The 14,760-nt window shown below is 42.0% G+C and overlaps 1 protein-coding gene across 2 annotated transcripts in view; it reads right to left on the bottom strand.

The window, feature by feature from the left end:
• Colec12 (collectin subfamily member 12) overlaps positions 1–14,760 on the bottom strand; it is a 200,782-nt gene that overhangs the window by 25,383 nt on the left and 160,639 nt on the right. For both annotated transcript variants that reach the window (XM_008826958.3, XM_029560557.1), the window contains 2 exons: positions 9,540–9,662; positions 454–552 (listed from right to left, as the gene is read on the bottom strand). In XM_008826958.3, coding sequence (XP_008825180.1) covers positions 454–552; positions 9,540–9,662 — 222 coding nt within the window. The remainder of the gene's footprint in view (positions 1–453; positions 553–9,539; positions 9,663–14,760) is intronic.

Genomic DNA, 14,760 nt, shown 5'->3' with positions numbered 1-14,760 from the left:
CACCATGGAGACCAGGCTGGCCTCAAACTCACAGAGATCCGCCTGCCTCTCCCTCCCGAGTGCTGGGATCTGCCTCCCGAGTGCTGCACCACCACGCCTGGCTGGCTAGAATCTTTTATCATGAAAGTTAACTCCTAACAATTTGTGCAGTTTAAAATATTTAAATTGGAATTTACTAAGCAGTTGAACACGGAACCTTTCACAGGGGTACTTACGCTTCTTTTGGGTCAAGATCAATCTACAGATTTTATTTGGCACCTAAAAATTTTGGGGTCAGAGCCCCTATCTTTAAAAATGAAAGTACTAGAGTTAAATAACAAAGAAAGGTATAGCATGCAACAACAGTGTGCTTCTGGGTGAACAGGAGTTCATGAATCTCCTGAAAAGCTGTCATCACTCACACAGAGTCCCAGGAGGAGACCCCACTCAATGGATTATGCTTGTTGCAGTTACCTAGTTTTTTCAGATCACTTTCCACTGCTGTGAGCTTGTCATCGTAGGTCTGGCGAGACGTCTCCATTCCACCTGTGACATTGTCCATTTTCTCTACAACTAAGATTTGGAAAAACAACACATTAGTCCACATACCTAGTCATGTTTGACTTTTCAGTTCTAAGACGAGAGAGAATTTCACTGTAGAAGAAAGCAGATTCGAAACAAAAAGTATAGTTGAAATCAAATATGGGGGAAAGCTACTCTTTAGAAAAAGAATTTGTCCAAAAACCCCAGTGGTATAATTGATTTGGTCAAAAATAATAAATTCTTTTTTTTTGCTTGTTGTTTTGAGACTTGGTCTCACTATGTAGCCCCAGCAGACCTGGAACTGGTTATGTAGACCATCCCAGGCTGGCCTCCATCTCACAGAGATCCACTGGCCTCTGCCTCCCCATTGCTGGGATTAAAGGTGTATGCCACCATGCCTGGCAAAAATCCTATACACTTAGTTGTTGTTTTGATTCTGTAGTGCCTTGGAAGCTTCAGAAGCTGTTTCTAAATGACTAATAAGAGGATATTTCTCCAGAAGTGACTCCCATGAGATCCATCCTCTAGCATCTTGGGAATCAAGAAGTCCATCTTATCATTTGTGTGTGTGTGTGTGTGTGTGTGTGTGTGTGTGTGTGTGTATGTGTGTGTGTTTCTGTGTGTGCTGGATAGCTTCAATTGTCAACCTGACACATTGGGAAGAGGGAATTTCCTCTATCGATTGGTTGTATTGCCATGTCTGTGAGGCCTCTTCTTGATTGTGGAGTGATGTGGGAGAGCCCAGCCCAACATGAGTGGTACCACCCTTGGAAAGGTAGCCCAGGGTTGTAAAAGAAAGCAAGCTTGGGGCTGGAGAGATGGCTCAGCGAATAAGAACACTGGTTGTTCTTGCAGAAGACCTGGGTTTGAATCCCAGCACCCACATGTCAGCTAACTGTCTATAACTCCAGTTCCAGGGGATCCAATAGCCTCTTCTGTCTTCCGTGGGCATTGCATGACATGGGCGTACTTAACTACACACAGGCAATACACGCATACACATAAAATGAAAATAATAAATAAAATATTTAAAATAAAAAAAAAAAAGCAGGCTGAAAACAGGCCAGAGGAGCAAGCTGGTAAACAGTGCTTCTCCATGGTCTCTGCCTTCCAGGTTCCTGTCCTGAGTTTCTCTCCAGGCTTCCCTCAATAATGAACTGTCATCAGGATATGTAAGTCAAACAAACCCTTTCCTCCTCAAGTTGATTTTCTTTAGAGTGTTTTATTATAGTAATAAAAAGCAAACTAGGAAATGATATCTCCCATGTTGCTCAGTCTGGCCCCAAACTAAACTGTATCTTGCAGAATTCTCTAGGAAAGTAGCCTTTTTCTTATTCCAGGACTCTCCACAGTGTTGTCAAAGCTTGTTTACTACGAGATTCTTTAGAGCTCCTTAACTTATTATGGCATTATATCTGATAAACCCATTGGAAGTTGAAAGTATCCTAAGTCAAAAAACCGGAAGTTAATACCCCAACCTCAGCTTCCAGAACAGCTAGGATTACAGACATGTACCAACACACTCAGGTTACAACTGTCTTAGTTATCAATGAGATTCCATTTATTTTTAAAAATTACTTTAAAAATATTTTATTATTTTTATGTGTATATGTGTATTGCCTGCATGTAGGTAAGTGCACCCATGTCATGCAATGCCTGTGGAGGACAGAAGAGGCTGTTGGATCGCCTGGAACTGGAGTTACAGACAGTTGTTAGCTGCCATGTGGGTGCTGGGATTCGAACCCAGGTCTTCTGCAAGAACAGCCAGTGTTCTTAACTGCTGAGCCATCTCTCCAGCCCCAAAAGATTACTTTTAAAGCATGAATGTTTTGTATACTAATTGTGAGCTCCATGACCCAGTTTTTATTATTCATCACATGTTCTATCCATGCATGACTGTATGGGAAGAGTCTCCTGGCTCCTCTCAGGAACCAGAGGCCCCATGAGTGTGTGTGACCTAAAATGAACTGGCTCCTTGGATCCTGGAACTGTCCCGAAAGTAGTTCATACTGTTTTCCCTCAAGCATTTATAATCTGGTCACAATGACATGTGTGCACTGCCTCAAATGTGCTTTCTCATTTGAGCCTTTCCATGTGCTCATCTTGCACCTAGAATATTCTTCCCTGTTTTTTTTTTTTGGGGGGGGGGGGCTTGGTCACTATTGCCTGTGGGAAACCTCTGCTGAGCTGCATCTTACAGAATTCTCTAGCCCATTCCTTATTCCAGGACCCACCACACTGTGTTGCCATGGCTTATTTACTACAAGAGCCTTCAGAGCTCCTTGACTTATAATGGAATTATTCATATAAACTCATTGTAAGCTGAAAATATCATAGGTTAAAGATGCATTTAACACCCATAATATACCAAATACCCTAGCTTAGCAACCCAGCACACTGTAGAGTGAGTCATTTCCCCTGGGCTCATAGGGGTGGCAGAGCTGTGTCTCCAGCTGTTGACCAGCATCACCAAAGAGGAACATAATACATTATCACTAGCCAGGAAAAAGAACAAACTTTAAATCATAGTTTCTACTGAGTATGTATTGCTTTTACATCATTATAAAGTTGAAAACTATCTGTAACCTTATCTCCAGCTTTTAGCTTGGCCCATGGCACTTGGTGGTGTTCAACAAATAAGTTATTACAACATTTACTTAAATGAGAATCTGCTGAGATATAGGTTATATAGGCAAACATGCAAGCCAGCCAACCAGGGCCTCCACACTGACTCAGTATGATATTTGTTGAATAGTTACTGTTTTAAAATTACTACCTATGGGCTAGAGAGATGGCTCAGTGGTTAAGAACATTTCCTGTTCTTCCAGAGGAACTCTAGCTCCAGGGCATCTGACTCCCTCTCTGGCCACCATGGGCACCTGGACGCACATTCATGTATACACATAATAAAAACAAAATTCCACACTGACATAGAGGTCTAGTTCTAATCTTCCCCTTGGGGTTGTGTGAAAGGCATGCATGCTCTTGAATCTATGAAGACTTTTTGTAGAACAAAATGTATTTTGTATATTTTAAGAAAGCTAAATTTTTAAAAAATTCAGTGTTTACAAGCTTAGACTCAGTTTTGATTTTCAAATTAAAACACATGCCTCATTGTCTCACTGTTCTCAAAGCAACATCTTAAATCCTGTTTCTCTTTCCTTGAAGCCAAAGAAACCTTAAATATGCTGACAGTCATTTTCTACTTTCTCTACTTTTTCTTCTATTTTAGTTTACAAAAACACCCAACTGTCATGGATAGATAGTTCAAATGTGCTTTGAGTAAAAGGAATAATATTTTCATTAAAACACTACAAAACAACAACAATGAAAATGAACTAAAGAAACTGTTATCTTTGTCTTCTGTGAAGCAAGGGAATGACGTGCCTTGTGTACAACTGTGAATGAACTGCCCCATGTTCATGAACCACTGTGTGTGTGTGTGTGTGTGTGTGTGTGTGTTTAAAAACAGTACCCTGGTATAAAACTGTAAACTGCAGGGCTGAGACACTGGCGGCTTGTTAGTGCATAAAGTCCCAGTCCTGCTGCACCAGCAAATAGCATTTTCCTTGGTTTTTACTCCTAATTAAAGCACAAATTCTCAATCAGAGGTATAGTGGCAGAGCCTTTGGTCTCATCCTAGACACTCCAAGTCTACACAGACCTCTGTTTTTAGATGACTTTCATGAGGAAAATGAACAAGCAGCATAGAAGGGCTATGAACAATCTAGTTGTCCACAGTGTCTACACAATTGAGAATTATTTTCTAATGTGGAATTTTTCTTTAGAATAGTGGGGCTTCAGGTACTTATACCTAAAGAGTCACCACTCTTCCACTGCCCACAGCATAGTCCACTAGGATAATCTGATAAAACTATCTTTCACCCTTGGGTATCATCCCTTGACCTGGACCACTAACCTCCCATTCCCCCTCCCACCTTCAAATTTCTTAAGCTCCATCCTAGGTCTTACTGCCCCATTGCAGTAAGCTTTGTCTCTCATTTATTCTATAACATACCAACTGAACCTTTATTTGAACAACAATAATAATAGTTTATTGCTTCTAGGATATAAAGTAATAAAAATTCCCTGTCTAACACCATATGTACTGTGCCATGACTATAGTTAATTCTTTTTGTCTTTTTGAGACAGGGTCTCCCTGTAGCCCCAGCCAACTTGGAACTCACTATGTGGACCAGGCTGGCCTTGAACTCACAGAGATCTACCTGCCTCTGCCGCCCAGTGTTGGAATTAAAGGTGTGCACCACCACACCTGGCTTGCAGTTAATTCTTATTGTTCCTATTTTAAAGAGGAAGAAATCTAGATTAGAGATATTTCCAAGAACATCTCAGAATCATACAGCTTATGACTAAATGAGGTATCGAGCTGGAAGATCTAGCCCTAAAACCCACATTTCTTCTACAACTCTACATAGCTTTTCATTGAATATTTCTTTTGTCAACCTGGTTTCTTCTAGTTAAAAAAAAATACCCAACCAGGAAAGAACATGCCTTCATTATTATTTTTATTTTATTTGTATGAGTGTAATGCCTGCATATAGGTAGGAGTACCTATGTTGTACAATACCCATGGAGGTCAGAAGAGGGTGTTGGATCTCCTGGAACTGAAGTCACAGATGGTTGCTAGCCACCATGTGGGTGCTGGGAATTGAACCCGGGGCCCTCTGAAAGAGCAGTCAGTGCTCTTAATCACTGAGCCATCTTTCCAGACTTCCACTGTATTTTCTTTAAAGTTATCAAAGAATATTTATCTTACACCAGCCATAGTGCTAAGCATTTGAGCTTAAGAGACATAGACCACAGCCCCTCTTTGAGGTCAGGGAACAAGAACAGACCTCCTACTTGTGCCTGAAAGTGTTTCTACCACACTGACTGATCACGGTGTAGAGACAGAGAGAGGCTCTGTCTCAGAGGTTCCTAGAATTTCCCAGTACCCACAGTTATACTCCCCTGGAATTCACCAAAAGCATTTCTACCCTCAACACTACCTGAGAATTCATTACAGAAAAACAGAAAATCTGTAGAGTGTTATCCCAGGTTCCACAGAGCTACAGGGTGATTTCATGTGTCTGCGTACTGAAAGCTCCTTTCCCGTTGTCCTTGTGCTGACAGAGCTTAGCGGCAAGGTGTCAAACATACCACAACTAGGAAGACTGATGAGATGATTCAGATTTGGGTCTTTCTTTATTCTAATCATATTAAGAAAGACTGCCTGCTGGGCAGGGCAATGGAATAAGATTTCTGCTTAGGGAACAATAATCTACTAAACTTAATAGATGATGCCTGTCATGGAGGCTCATTGGCTATTGGTAAAAAGGTTAGGGAGGTTGATGCACCAAGCTGCAATGCAGCTGTCCAAAAACCTGTGCCTCATGGTCACAGCTACTGGCTCGCAGCTGTGTGGGTGACTAAGCAATTCTCTATCTTATTTAGCAAATTCTCTAGGTGAAAAAATTGTAGGTACAGAAGAGACTAAACAGAGATGCAAAGAATTTTGAGGAAAACAGGGCAGAATGCCTTCCCCCACCCTGCTCAGAAATTTAATTTCCTTTCAACTTCTTCAGAGAAACACCTTCTTTGACTTCCTTCACTGCATATTTTCCTTCTATCATTAAATGGAAAGGGCTTTTCTAGTCATCAAAGGGAGATATGTGAAGAGAGAATTGGAGCTTATCTTTTTGCTTCTTAAAATGTTGGGGTCACCAGGATCTTATCAGCAAGAAAGAGAAAGTACATGTGGAAAACATCAACATTTGAGGTCATTAAGGCTGGCTTTGGAGACCAAAAGTACATATTGTATTATCATCTTCTTGTCAGCAGAGGCCTGAGGAATGGAGGCACTGAGGAGGCAAAGGGGAAAGATGCCATCTGACGCTCCAGATCTCCTCTCCCTTCACCCTGGGAAGGTCAGACACAGAGCAGGCCGAGCTGATCTCCAGAAGTTTAGATGTCTGGGTGGGCTCTGAGGAGCAGCAATCCTCTACACACAGAGTGACTTAGAGTGTCTGGACATCCGTTGCTTATCTCCATAGAAATCAGCCCCAATCTACCCTCCATCCATGCATGCATTCATCCATCTACCCACCCACACATGTAGTTAACTTTCCTGGGTACCTGACAAATAAACACCATGATGTAGGTACTAGTGGGAGACTTGGTAAATAAAAGATAGTCTTGGTGTACTAGATGAGAGATGGGTGTTAAGCTAGACATACTAACCATAATGATCTGGTATAACAGGAGCTAAGAGTAAAGAAAATGCTATGGGAACAAACAGGAGGCTCTACTCTGGGCTGAGCTATGACTGAGTTTTCAGGGGCTTCTGGCAGGAGGAGCCACTTTAGGTAGAACAGACACTACAAGGATTGCAGGCAATGAACAAGTACATGAATACTATGGCAAAGCTAGAGGGACTTCCAATGGGGGGAGGGGGTTTGTGATGTGGCAAGAAGCTAGCTATCTTCTTTGTATCTTTCTGTATAATCCTGAAGTCACAAAACCTAGCCTTTTTTCCTAGAAGAGGAAAAATTACAAGTATTCACTACCCCCTCTGATCTCTCTTCTGATAGTAAATCTTTTTCTTAAGATTCATTTAATTTGTGTTTTGTTTGCCTATATTATGTGTACCTGGTGTTTGTGCAATGCCTGAGGAGGCCAGAAGAGGGCCACCTCAGATGCCCTGAAACTGCCGTCACAGAGGTTGTAAGCCAACATGTGGGTGCTGGGAACCAAACCCAGGTCTTCTGCAAGAACAGTCAGTGTTCTTAACCACAGGGCCATCTCTCCAGCCCCAAATAGCCTTTCTTAATTTCATCCTCTGCGCCTTCATAGGAAAACTTGGGGATCTCCAAGTTAAATTCATCACAAATGGATAAAATGAGCTAGTTATTTTCCAGATTCTCATTGTTCAAATTCATCAATCGACACACTCTGTATGATACTGTTTTCCATCAAGATTCTGATGGTTAGTGCTGAATAAATACAGAAGGAACAGAGATACTGCAGCCTCTATGCATGTTGTACTATGGGCTGTAGACCATCATCTTTGTTCATCTTAACTACCTTGAAAGGTGTCAAGATCGTTATTGTTCTACAAAATCAGACAGAATCTCTGAGTTGGTGATTCACACCTGGGCTACAGAGCTATAGAGAGGACATAGCAGGATGCCTGGAAACACAATTAACACGAAAATGGGTAGAATCTGGGTAGGATCAAGATGAACTTAGACATCTGTTCTGAAGTTCATTCTTATTCTAATGCACTGTATTCCCCCATTAAACCACTACCCACCAGGAAGCAGTGGGAGGAATTACAGTGGTGTGGGAGAGGGGAGAATTTATTCTTTCCAGTCCTAGGTTGGTTTAGTCTTGGTTTAGTTCTGAGTGCAAAGGAAGCTGAGGTGGCTGTTGAAAGAATGAATGGTTTGAAGTTCAATAGACCCTGGTCTGCCTCTGTGCTAACCAGACACCATGCCTGTCTCATGTGACTCTGACAGGAAGGGTCCCATGGCTGTTTTCTATAAAAAAGTTTGTGCAGTTCCTGACTGAATTGTAAATCTGCCTATAGTCTTTGTGAGGGGATCAGGTGATGGGTGAGGGATGGGGTTCTAGTTTAATAAGTCTGGAATAATCAGGCAAAAGTTTCCTTTACCTTAAATAGGCACAAAAGGCCTAAAGTCTTTGTTTTTTAAAAATATTTTATTTACTATTTTTTATGTGTTTGAATGTATTGCTGGCATGTAAATAGGTGCATCTGTGTTGTGCAATACCTGCAGAGGTCAGAAGAAGGCATCAGATCTCCTGGAACTAAAGTTACTGACAGTTGTTAGCTGTAATGTGAGTGCTAGGAATTGAACCTTGGTCCTCTGCAAGAGCAGCCAGGACTCTTAACCACTGAGCCATTTCTCCAGCACCAAACCTAAAGTTTTATAAAGCAGAGCTGAGGTAGTAGAGCTGCCTTTGTGTTAAATTTCCATAGGGCAGGATTTTTACGAAACTATGTAAGTAATAGTGACTGCAGTAAATGCACTATAAAGATTAAAAAAAAAAAAGAGAGAGAATCAGTTGGTTAATCAACTTTGTGCTTTACTTTGTCAATAGAGTTTTCCTGTGTGCTACAGGATTTCCACAGAGCCTTTGAGAGATAAAATTTAAAAAAAAAAAAAAAAAAAAAAAAAAAGAGGAAGGAAGTGGGAGTAGCTGGGAAAGGTAGGAAAAAGCAACAGAAGAGAGAAAATAAACAAAAAACTAACCAACGGCTGGGCGTTCCGGTGCACACCTGTAGTCCCAGCACTCAGGAGGCAGAGGCAGGCGGATCTCTGTGAGTTCAAGGCCAGCCTGGTCTACATAGTGAGTTCCAGGACAGCTGGGGCTACAGCGAGACCCTGCTTCAAAAAGACCAAAAAAAAAAAAAACAACTAACCAAGCAAAACAACCCTTTATAACTCATAGAAGACCATCGTTATAATTGGATCTAAAGGAGCAGCTATTTCCTCCCTTGTATACCCATAGCTACATGTAGCTCAGGACACAGAGATGGAGCTCATGAGGTTACTAAGTTTTATACCTGAGTGGTGTAATATAATACAGTTATCTTTCCCAGATTCCAGGTCCGTGGGTTCAATCAACTTTGGATTGAAAATGTTTAGGAAAAATGCATTTGCACTGAACATGCACAGATTTTTTTGGTCATTATTCCCTAAGTAATTGAGTATAACAACTGTCTACAGAACATTTCCCTGATATTAGGAGTAAGTCACCTAGAAATGACATGAAGTAAATGGGAGAATGTAAGTTATATATGAAAATACTGGGACTTGAGCATCTGAAGATTATAATATCCTTGGAGTGGACAAGGGTCCTAAAACCAATTCCCAATGGATTCTGGGGTTGGCCATACTTCATACTTGCAAAGATGAATTTTTGCATGCTTAAGAAGTGAAGCGTACATTTCAAATTCCCCTGCTATTTGGAAGGAAAAAGGAAAGAGTACTTACCTTTATATCCCAAAATGGCTACTGTGATGGTTAGCAAGGCACACAAAATATATAATAATATGATAGAAAACTTCAGTGCCCAGTTATTCTTACATTTTGTACATTGTGTTCCTTCCTGAATACCTGTAAGAGAAGTCAAATTTTAATACTAGTAAACAAAAACATCATCTCAGACAGTCATTTTTCATATGCATGTCTTAGTAACTTTGCCTGTTGCTGTGATAAAACACCCTGAAAAAAGCAACTTAAGGCAGGAAGGGTTTGTTTTGGCCTGAGGCTCAAGGCTACAGTTCATCATGGTTGGAAAAGTCACAGCAGCAGGAGCTGGAGGTAGTTGGTCAACTGCACCCACAGTCAAGAATCAGAGAACATGGATGCTTGTGCTCAGCTCACTTTCTCCTTTTAATACAACCTAGGACCCCTGCCCAGGGAATAGTGCCACCCACTTTTTGGGTGGGTCTCCCCAGTCAAAGAGCCTAATCAATATAATCCCTCACAGGGTATACCTGGAGGCTTCTCTCCTAGGTGACTCCAGATTCTGTCACATTGATAATTAACAATGACCATAACAATGCATTTGAGTTCAAATACCAAAACTAAGAATTTTTTTTTTTTTTTGGTCTTTTTGAGACAGGGTCTCCCTGTAGCCCCAGCTGTCCTGGAACTCACTATGTAGACCAGGCTGGCCTTGAACTCTCAGAGTTCCGCCTGCCTCTGCCTCCCAAGTGCTGGGACTACAGGCATGCACCACCATGCCTGGCTTAACTAAGAATAATTTTAACACATGCCTTCCTATACCATGATAGTATTTTAAAATCAAACTCACTACTGTATCAATATGAGCCTTTCAATATCATATGTTGTTACAGTTACATTCAATATGACTTTAAAATAACATAATTTTCAAATCACATTTTGACTATAGTTTTTTTTTTTTGGTCTTTTGGAGACAAGGTCTCCCTGTAGCCCCAGCTGACATGGAACTCACTTTGTAGACCAGGCTGGCCTTGAACTCACAGAGATCCACATGTGGTTGCCTCCCGAGTGCTGGGATTAAAGGTGTGCACCACCACACCTGGCCTATAATTATAACTTTTAAAAATTTCATTGCATTTATTTATTTTGTGTATGTGTATATATGCACATACCACAGTGCATGTGTGCAAGTCGGGGGACAACCTGAGGAGTTGCTTCTATCCTTCCACTATGTCAGCCTTAGGATTGAATTCCGATCAGGTTTGGTGGCAAGAATTTTTACCCACTAAACTATCTCACTGACCTCATAACTTTAATGAAAAAAATTACATTTTATGTATTCATTTATTTGTGGATCTGTGTGTATGTGTGTGTACGTTCATGGAAGTCAGAAGACAACGTGAAGGAGTTGGTGTTCTTCCACATGTAGGTCCTGGGGGTCAAGCTCGAGTGGTCAGGCTTGGTGGCAGGTGCGTCACCCACTGATCCATTTTGCTGGCTTAATAGTTATAATTTTAATAAACATCTCCATAGTACACAAGATTTAAAACACCCAAATCTTGTTTCAGACATTATTTCAAATACAAACAAACAATAACTACAAACTGTCTTGTGCCTTGTTGTTTTAGTCATGTGCGGAGCTGATTCCCACTTGTGAAAGTCAAGTGTTAACCTTTGTAAGAATTTTGGTTGCTAAACTGATAGTAACATGAAATCGGCCCAAGAGGGTGAATTTGCACTATAGAAACTGGCCCACTATAAATTAGCCCCCCAGGCTCCCCAACAACAAAAAACCCCACTGGTTTATCCACATGCCACTGATTATAATGTACTAGCATCTATAGAAGAAAACATGGTTTTAGGATCAAATGCTCAATATATAAACATTCTATATATTACAGGTATACAAAAATAGATAGTGACTCTTATTTACGTTATCACATTATTCAACAACTATTGAACAAATGGAAAGCCGAACATTTTTGATGAAAGGAGGGGTTCTTTTTTTTTTTTGGTCTTTTTGGGACAGGGTCTCTCTGTAGCCACAGGTGGCCTGGAACTCACTATGTAGACCAGGTGGACTCTATCTCACAGAGATTTGCTTGCCTCTGCTTCCCAAGTGCTGGAATTAAAGGCTTGTGCCACCACGCCAGGTTATAAAGGAGGTAAATTTTTTATTGCTAACAGTTCATATATATATATATATATATATTTGGTCTTTTTTGAGCTCTATCTCACAGAGATTTGCTTGCCTCTGCTTCCCAAGTGCTGGAATTAAAGGCTTGTGCCACCACGCCAGGTTATAAAGGAGGTAAATTTTTTATTGCTAACAGTTCATATATATATATATATATATATATATATGGTCTTTTTTGAGACAGGGTCTCCCAGTACAGTAGCCCCAGCTGTCCTGGAACTCACTATGTAGACCAGGCTGGCCTTGAACTCACAGAGATCCACCTGCCTCTGCCTCCTGAGTGCTGGGATTAGGCGTGTGCCACCATGCCCAGCTCATATTTTTTTAAAGATTAATTATTATTATTACTTTTACTTTTGTGTGTTTATTTGTGTAGGTGTCCCAGGAAGCCAGCTGTCCTGGAGTTACAGGTAGCTGTGAGCCACTCTACGTGGGTGCTGGGAATCAAACCTAGGTCAATTACAAGAGCAGCAAGTACTCTTAACCATTGAGCCATTTCTTCAGCCCCAATGCTCATAACTTTTGGTGGGCGAGATAAAGGACCAAGCCAGAGTCGAGGCTTCTTTCCTTTGTTTGTCATTTTATGCACAGTGAAAAAGAGTTCTTCGGCCATGTTTAGTGCAAAATGATGCTGGAAATAGCATGACTGGAGTTTAGCTCCCAGGGGTCAACTGGCCTTTCAAGTGTTCTGTGCTATAGACATGAGGAAGGGAAAGCCCAATCTTTTCATGTCTTCTTCATGGCTTACAGTGGTCTTTGGGGTGCACCAGGTTCACCAGAAGGTCTTGTTAACACAACCTTTCTGACTTAGGAGTCTAAGAGGCCCAGGACTATGGCTGTCTAACAAATTCCCTGGGGATACTCATGCTGCTGTTCCAGGGATCACACTTTAGCATAAGCTTCTCAAACTTGAAAAGGCTTCCCCTATCACACCATTGAAATGCAAATTCTAATCCAGTAGGTCCAGCTAGAAGGCAAGATTCTGCACTTCTAACAAACTCTAGGTGATACCGGGTCTGAGGACCATACTTTGAAGGGCCAGGGTTTCATTTAGAGGATGCTTGTGTTGATGAGCTAGTGATGAGAGAATGGCTTTAGGATGAAAATATAAAATCAAACTCATTCATCAAACACCCCTAGAATAAATCAGCTTTTTGTTACAATTTACCATTGGATGGGGGTGGTATTACAATGAGGCAGGGTCTCTCAGTAAACTAGAAGCTCACCGTTTCAGCCAGGCTGGTTGGCTAGAGAGCTCTCGGGATCTACCTGTCTCTATCGCCCAATGCTGGGGGTACAGCCACGCACATCCACACCTAGTTTTTCATGAGTTCTGGGGATTCAAACTCAGGTCCTCAATGCTTACAGAGCAGGACTCTTATCTACCTTGCCGTCTCCCCAGCCTCTCTGCCTCTGGTCTTTACTAGTCACCTAGGTATCTCAGTGCTGCTTCACGTCTAAAGCTAACCTTGGTGCTAGCTCTCTAAAACAGATCTCCATCCAACCTAAGTCCTCCAAACCCTCAAGTGGCTAAACTCAAAAACCCCAGGGATGCTTCTCTTCAACGTATTCAGCTCACCATCCCTGCTGATCTTCCATCATGTGGGAGACAGGCTTGAGCCTAGGGTGAAAATCTTATCGACAGCCATACAGCAGGCCTGAGGCAACGACCCAACCACTGGAGCCACAAGGAACGCCTTGTGACATTTTGCTCCCATTGGCAGATCATGAGACTGATGCCTAGAGCTTGCCACCCCCTAATCACCACCCTTGGAATCAAGGTATCCTACTTGCTGTACTGTGATAGGATGCTAAACCTGTTATGCTAATAAGGTATCCTACTTGCTGTGCTGTGATTGGACCACTACCCCTATATAAGCTTGTACCTTCCTGCAATAAAGCAGATCTGTGTCACTGAACCTGGTCTCCTGCGTCTGAATGTCTGAATGCAGCGAGGCTGGCGCAGACTCCTCACCAGCCCTGGGGTCTGGACCAGACGACTGATTGGAGGAACTAAGAGAGCAGGAGAGTGGCTGTAGCTGGAGGAGAGCAGCCACAGCTGGTGACCACACCATCATGATCATTAGCACTTCATTTTCTGCTGGCTGCTGGCTTCCTACGTAGTGCCAGGTACTAAGCTGGGTACTTTACTCACAGCAGCTGTGATCCATAGAACAATCCTGCAAGGAGGCCCAGTGGTAAGTGCTGAAACTCCATCTTCTACATGCCACAGCCAGGATTCCAACCTGGGTCAGCCTCCAAAAACCACAATCTCTGCACTACCTGCTCTGCCCATACTCTCCATTTCCACAGCCACCGTTCTAGTGTGAGATTTTCAGACTCAATGCAAGCATCCTCTACCATTCCCAGTGGACTCTAGCTTCACCCTGTACTGAAATACCTCATGACATTTGCCTCAAAGGAAAAAGCAAAAACAGGTTTCAACAACATATCCTTAACTAAGAATGAGCCAATGAATATACACACACCCAAACACCCACACACACATACTTGAGCTCAAAGTCTCTATAATCTGGTGGTTTAAAATAAAAGAGAGCTGATGAGATGGCTCAGCTGGTAATGGCACGTGCAGCCAAGTGTGATGGACCCACACAGCAGAAGGAGAGACCCAACTTGGACTCCCCCGGCAAGTTGTCCCCTGACCACCACTCATGCATGTAACACACACACACACACACACACACACACACAAATTTAATATGTAATAAAAATTAAAGACCCCTTTATATCCAGAGGAAGAAGTATAAGTAGAGCAATAGACATGTCACATTCCATGTGGAGAAACAATACATTTGTTTTGGTGTCCATTGTAAGACAGAATGACAGGCGTGGGGATGCTGGACCAAGCTCCTGCAGAAAGATTAGAGGATACTATGGAGGCTTCTGGGGATTTCATTCCTTTGGGTTTTAGGACTGAGGTGGGTGAGCTCTGCACACTTCTACAGGGAGATTCCTTACCACCTCCAGAGCCTTGGAAAATTTGGTTAGAGAGATGATGATGAATAATAGAATCTGAGGGCTGGGGGG

Source organism: Nannospalax galili, unplaced genomic scaffold (genome assembly GCF_000622305.1).
Source record: "Nannospalax galili isolate Female #2095 unplaced genomic scaffold, S.galili_v1.0 scaffold511, whole genome shotgun sequence".
Lineage (NCBI taxonomy): Eukaryota > Metazoa > Chordata > Mammalia > Rodentia > Spalacidae > Nannospalax > Nannospalax galili.
The sequence above is the reverse complement of the archived record's forward strand: the minus strand, read 5'-3'. Positions and strand labels throughout refer to the sequence as shown.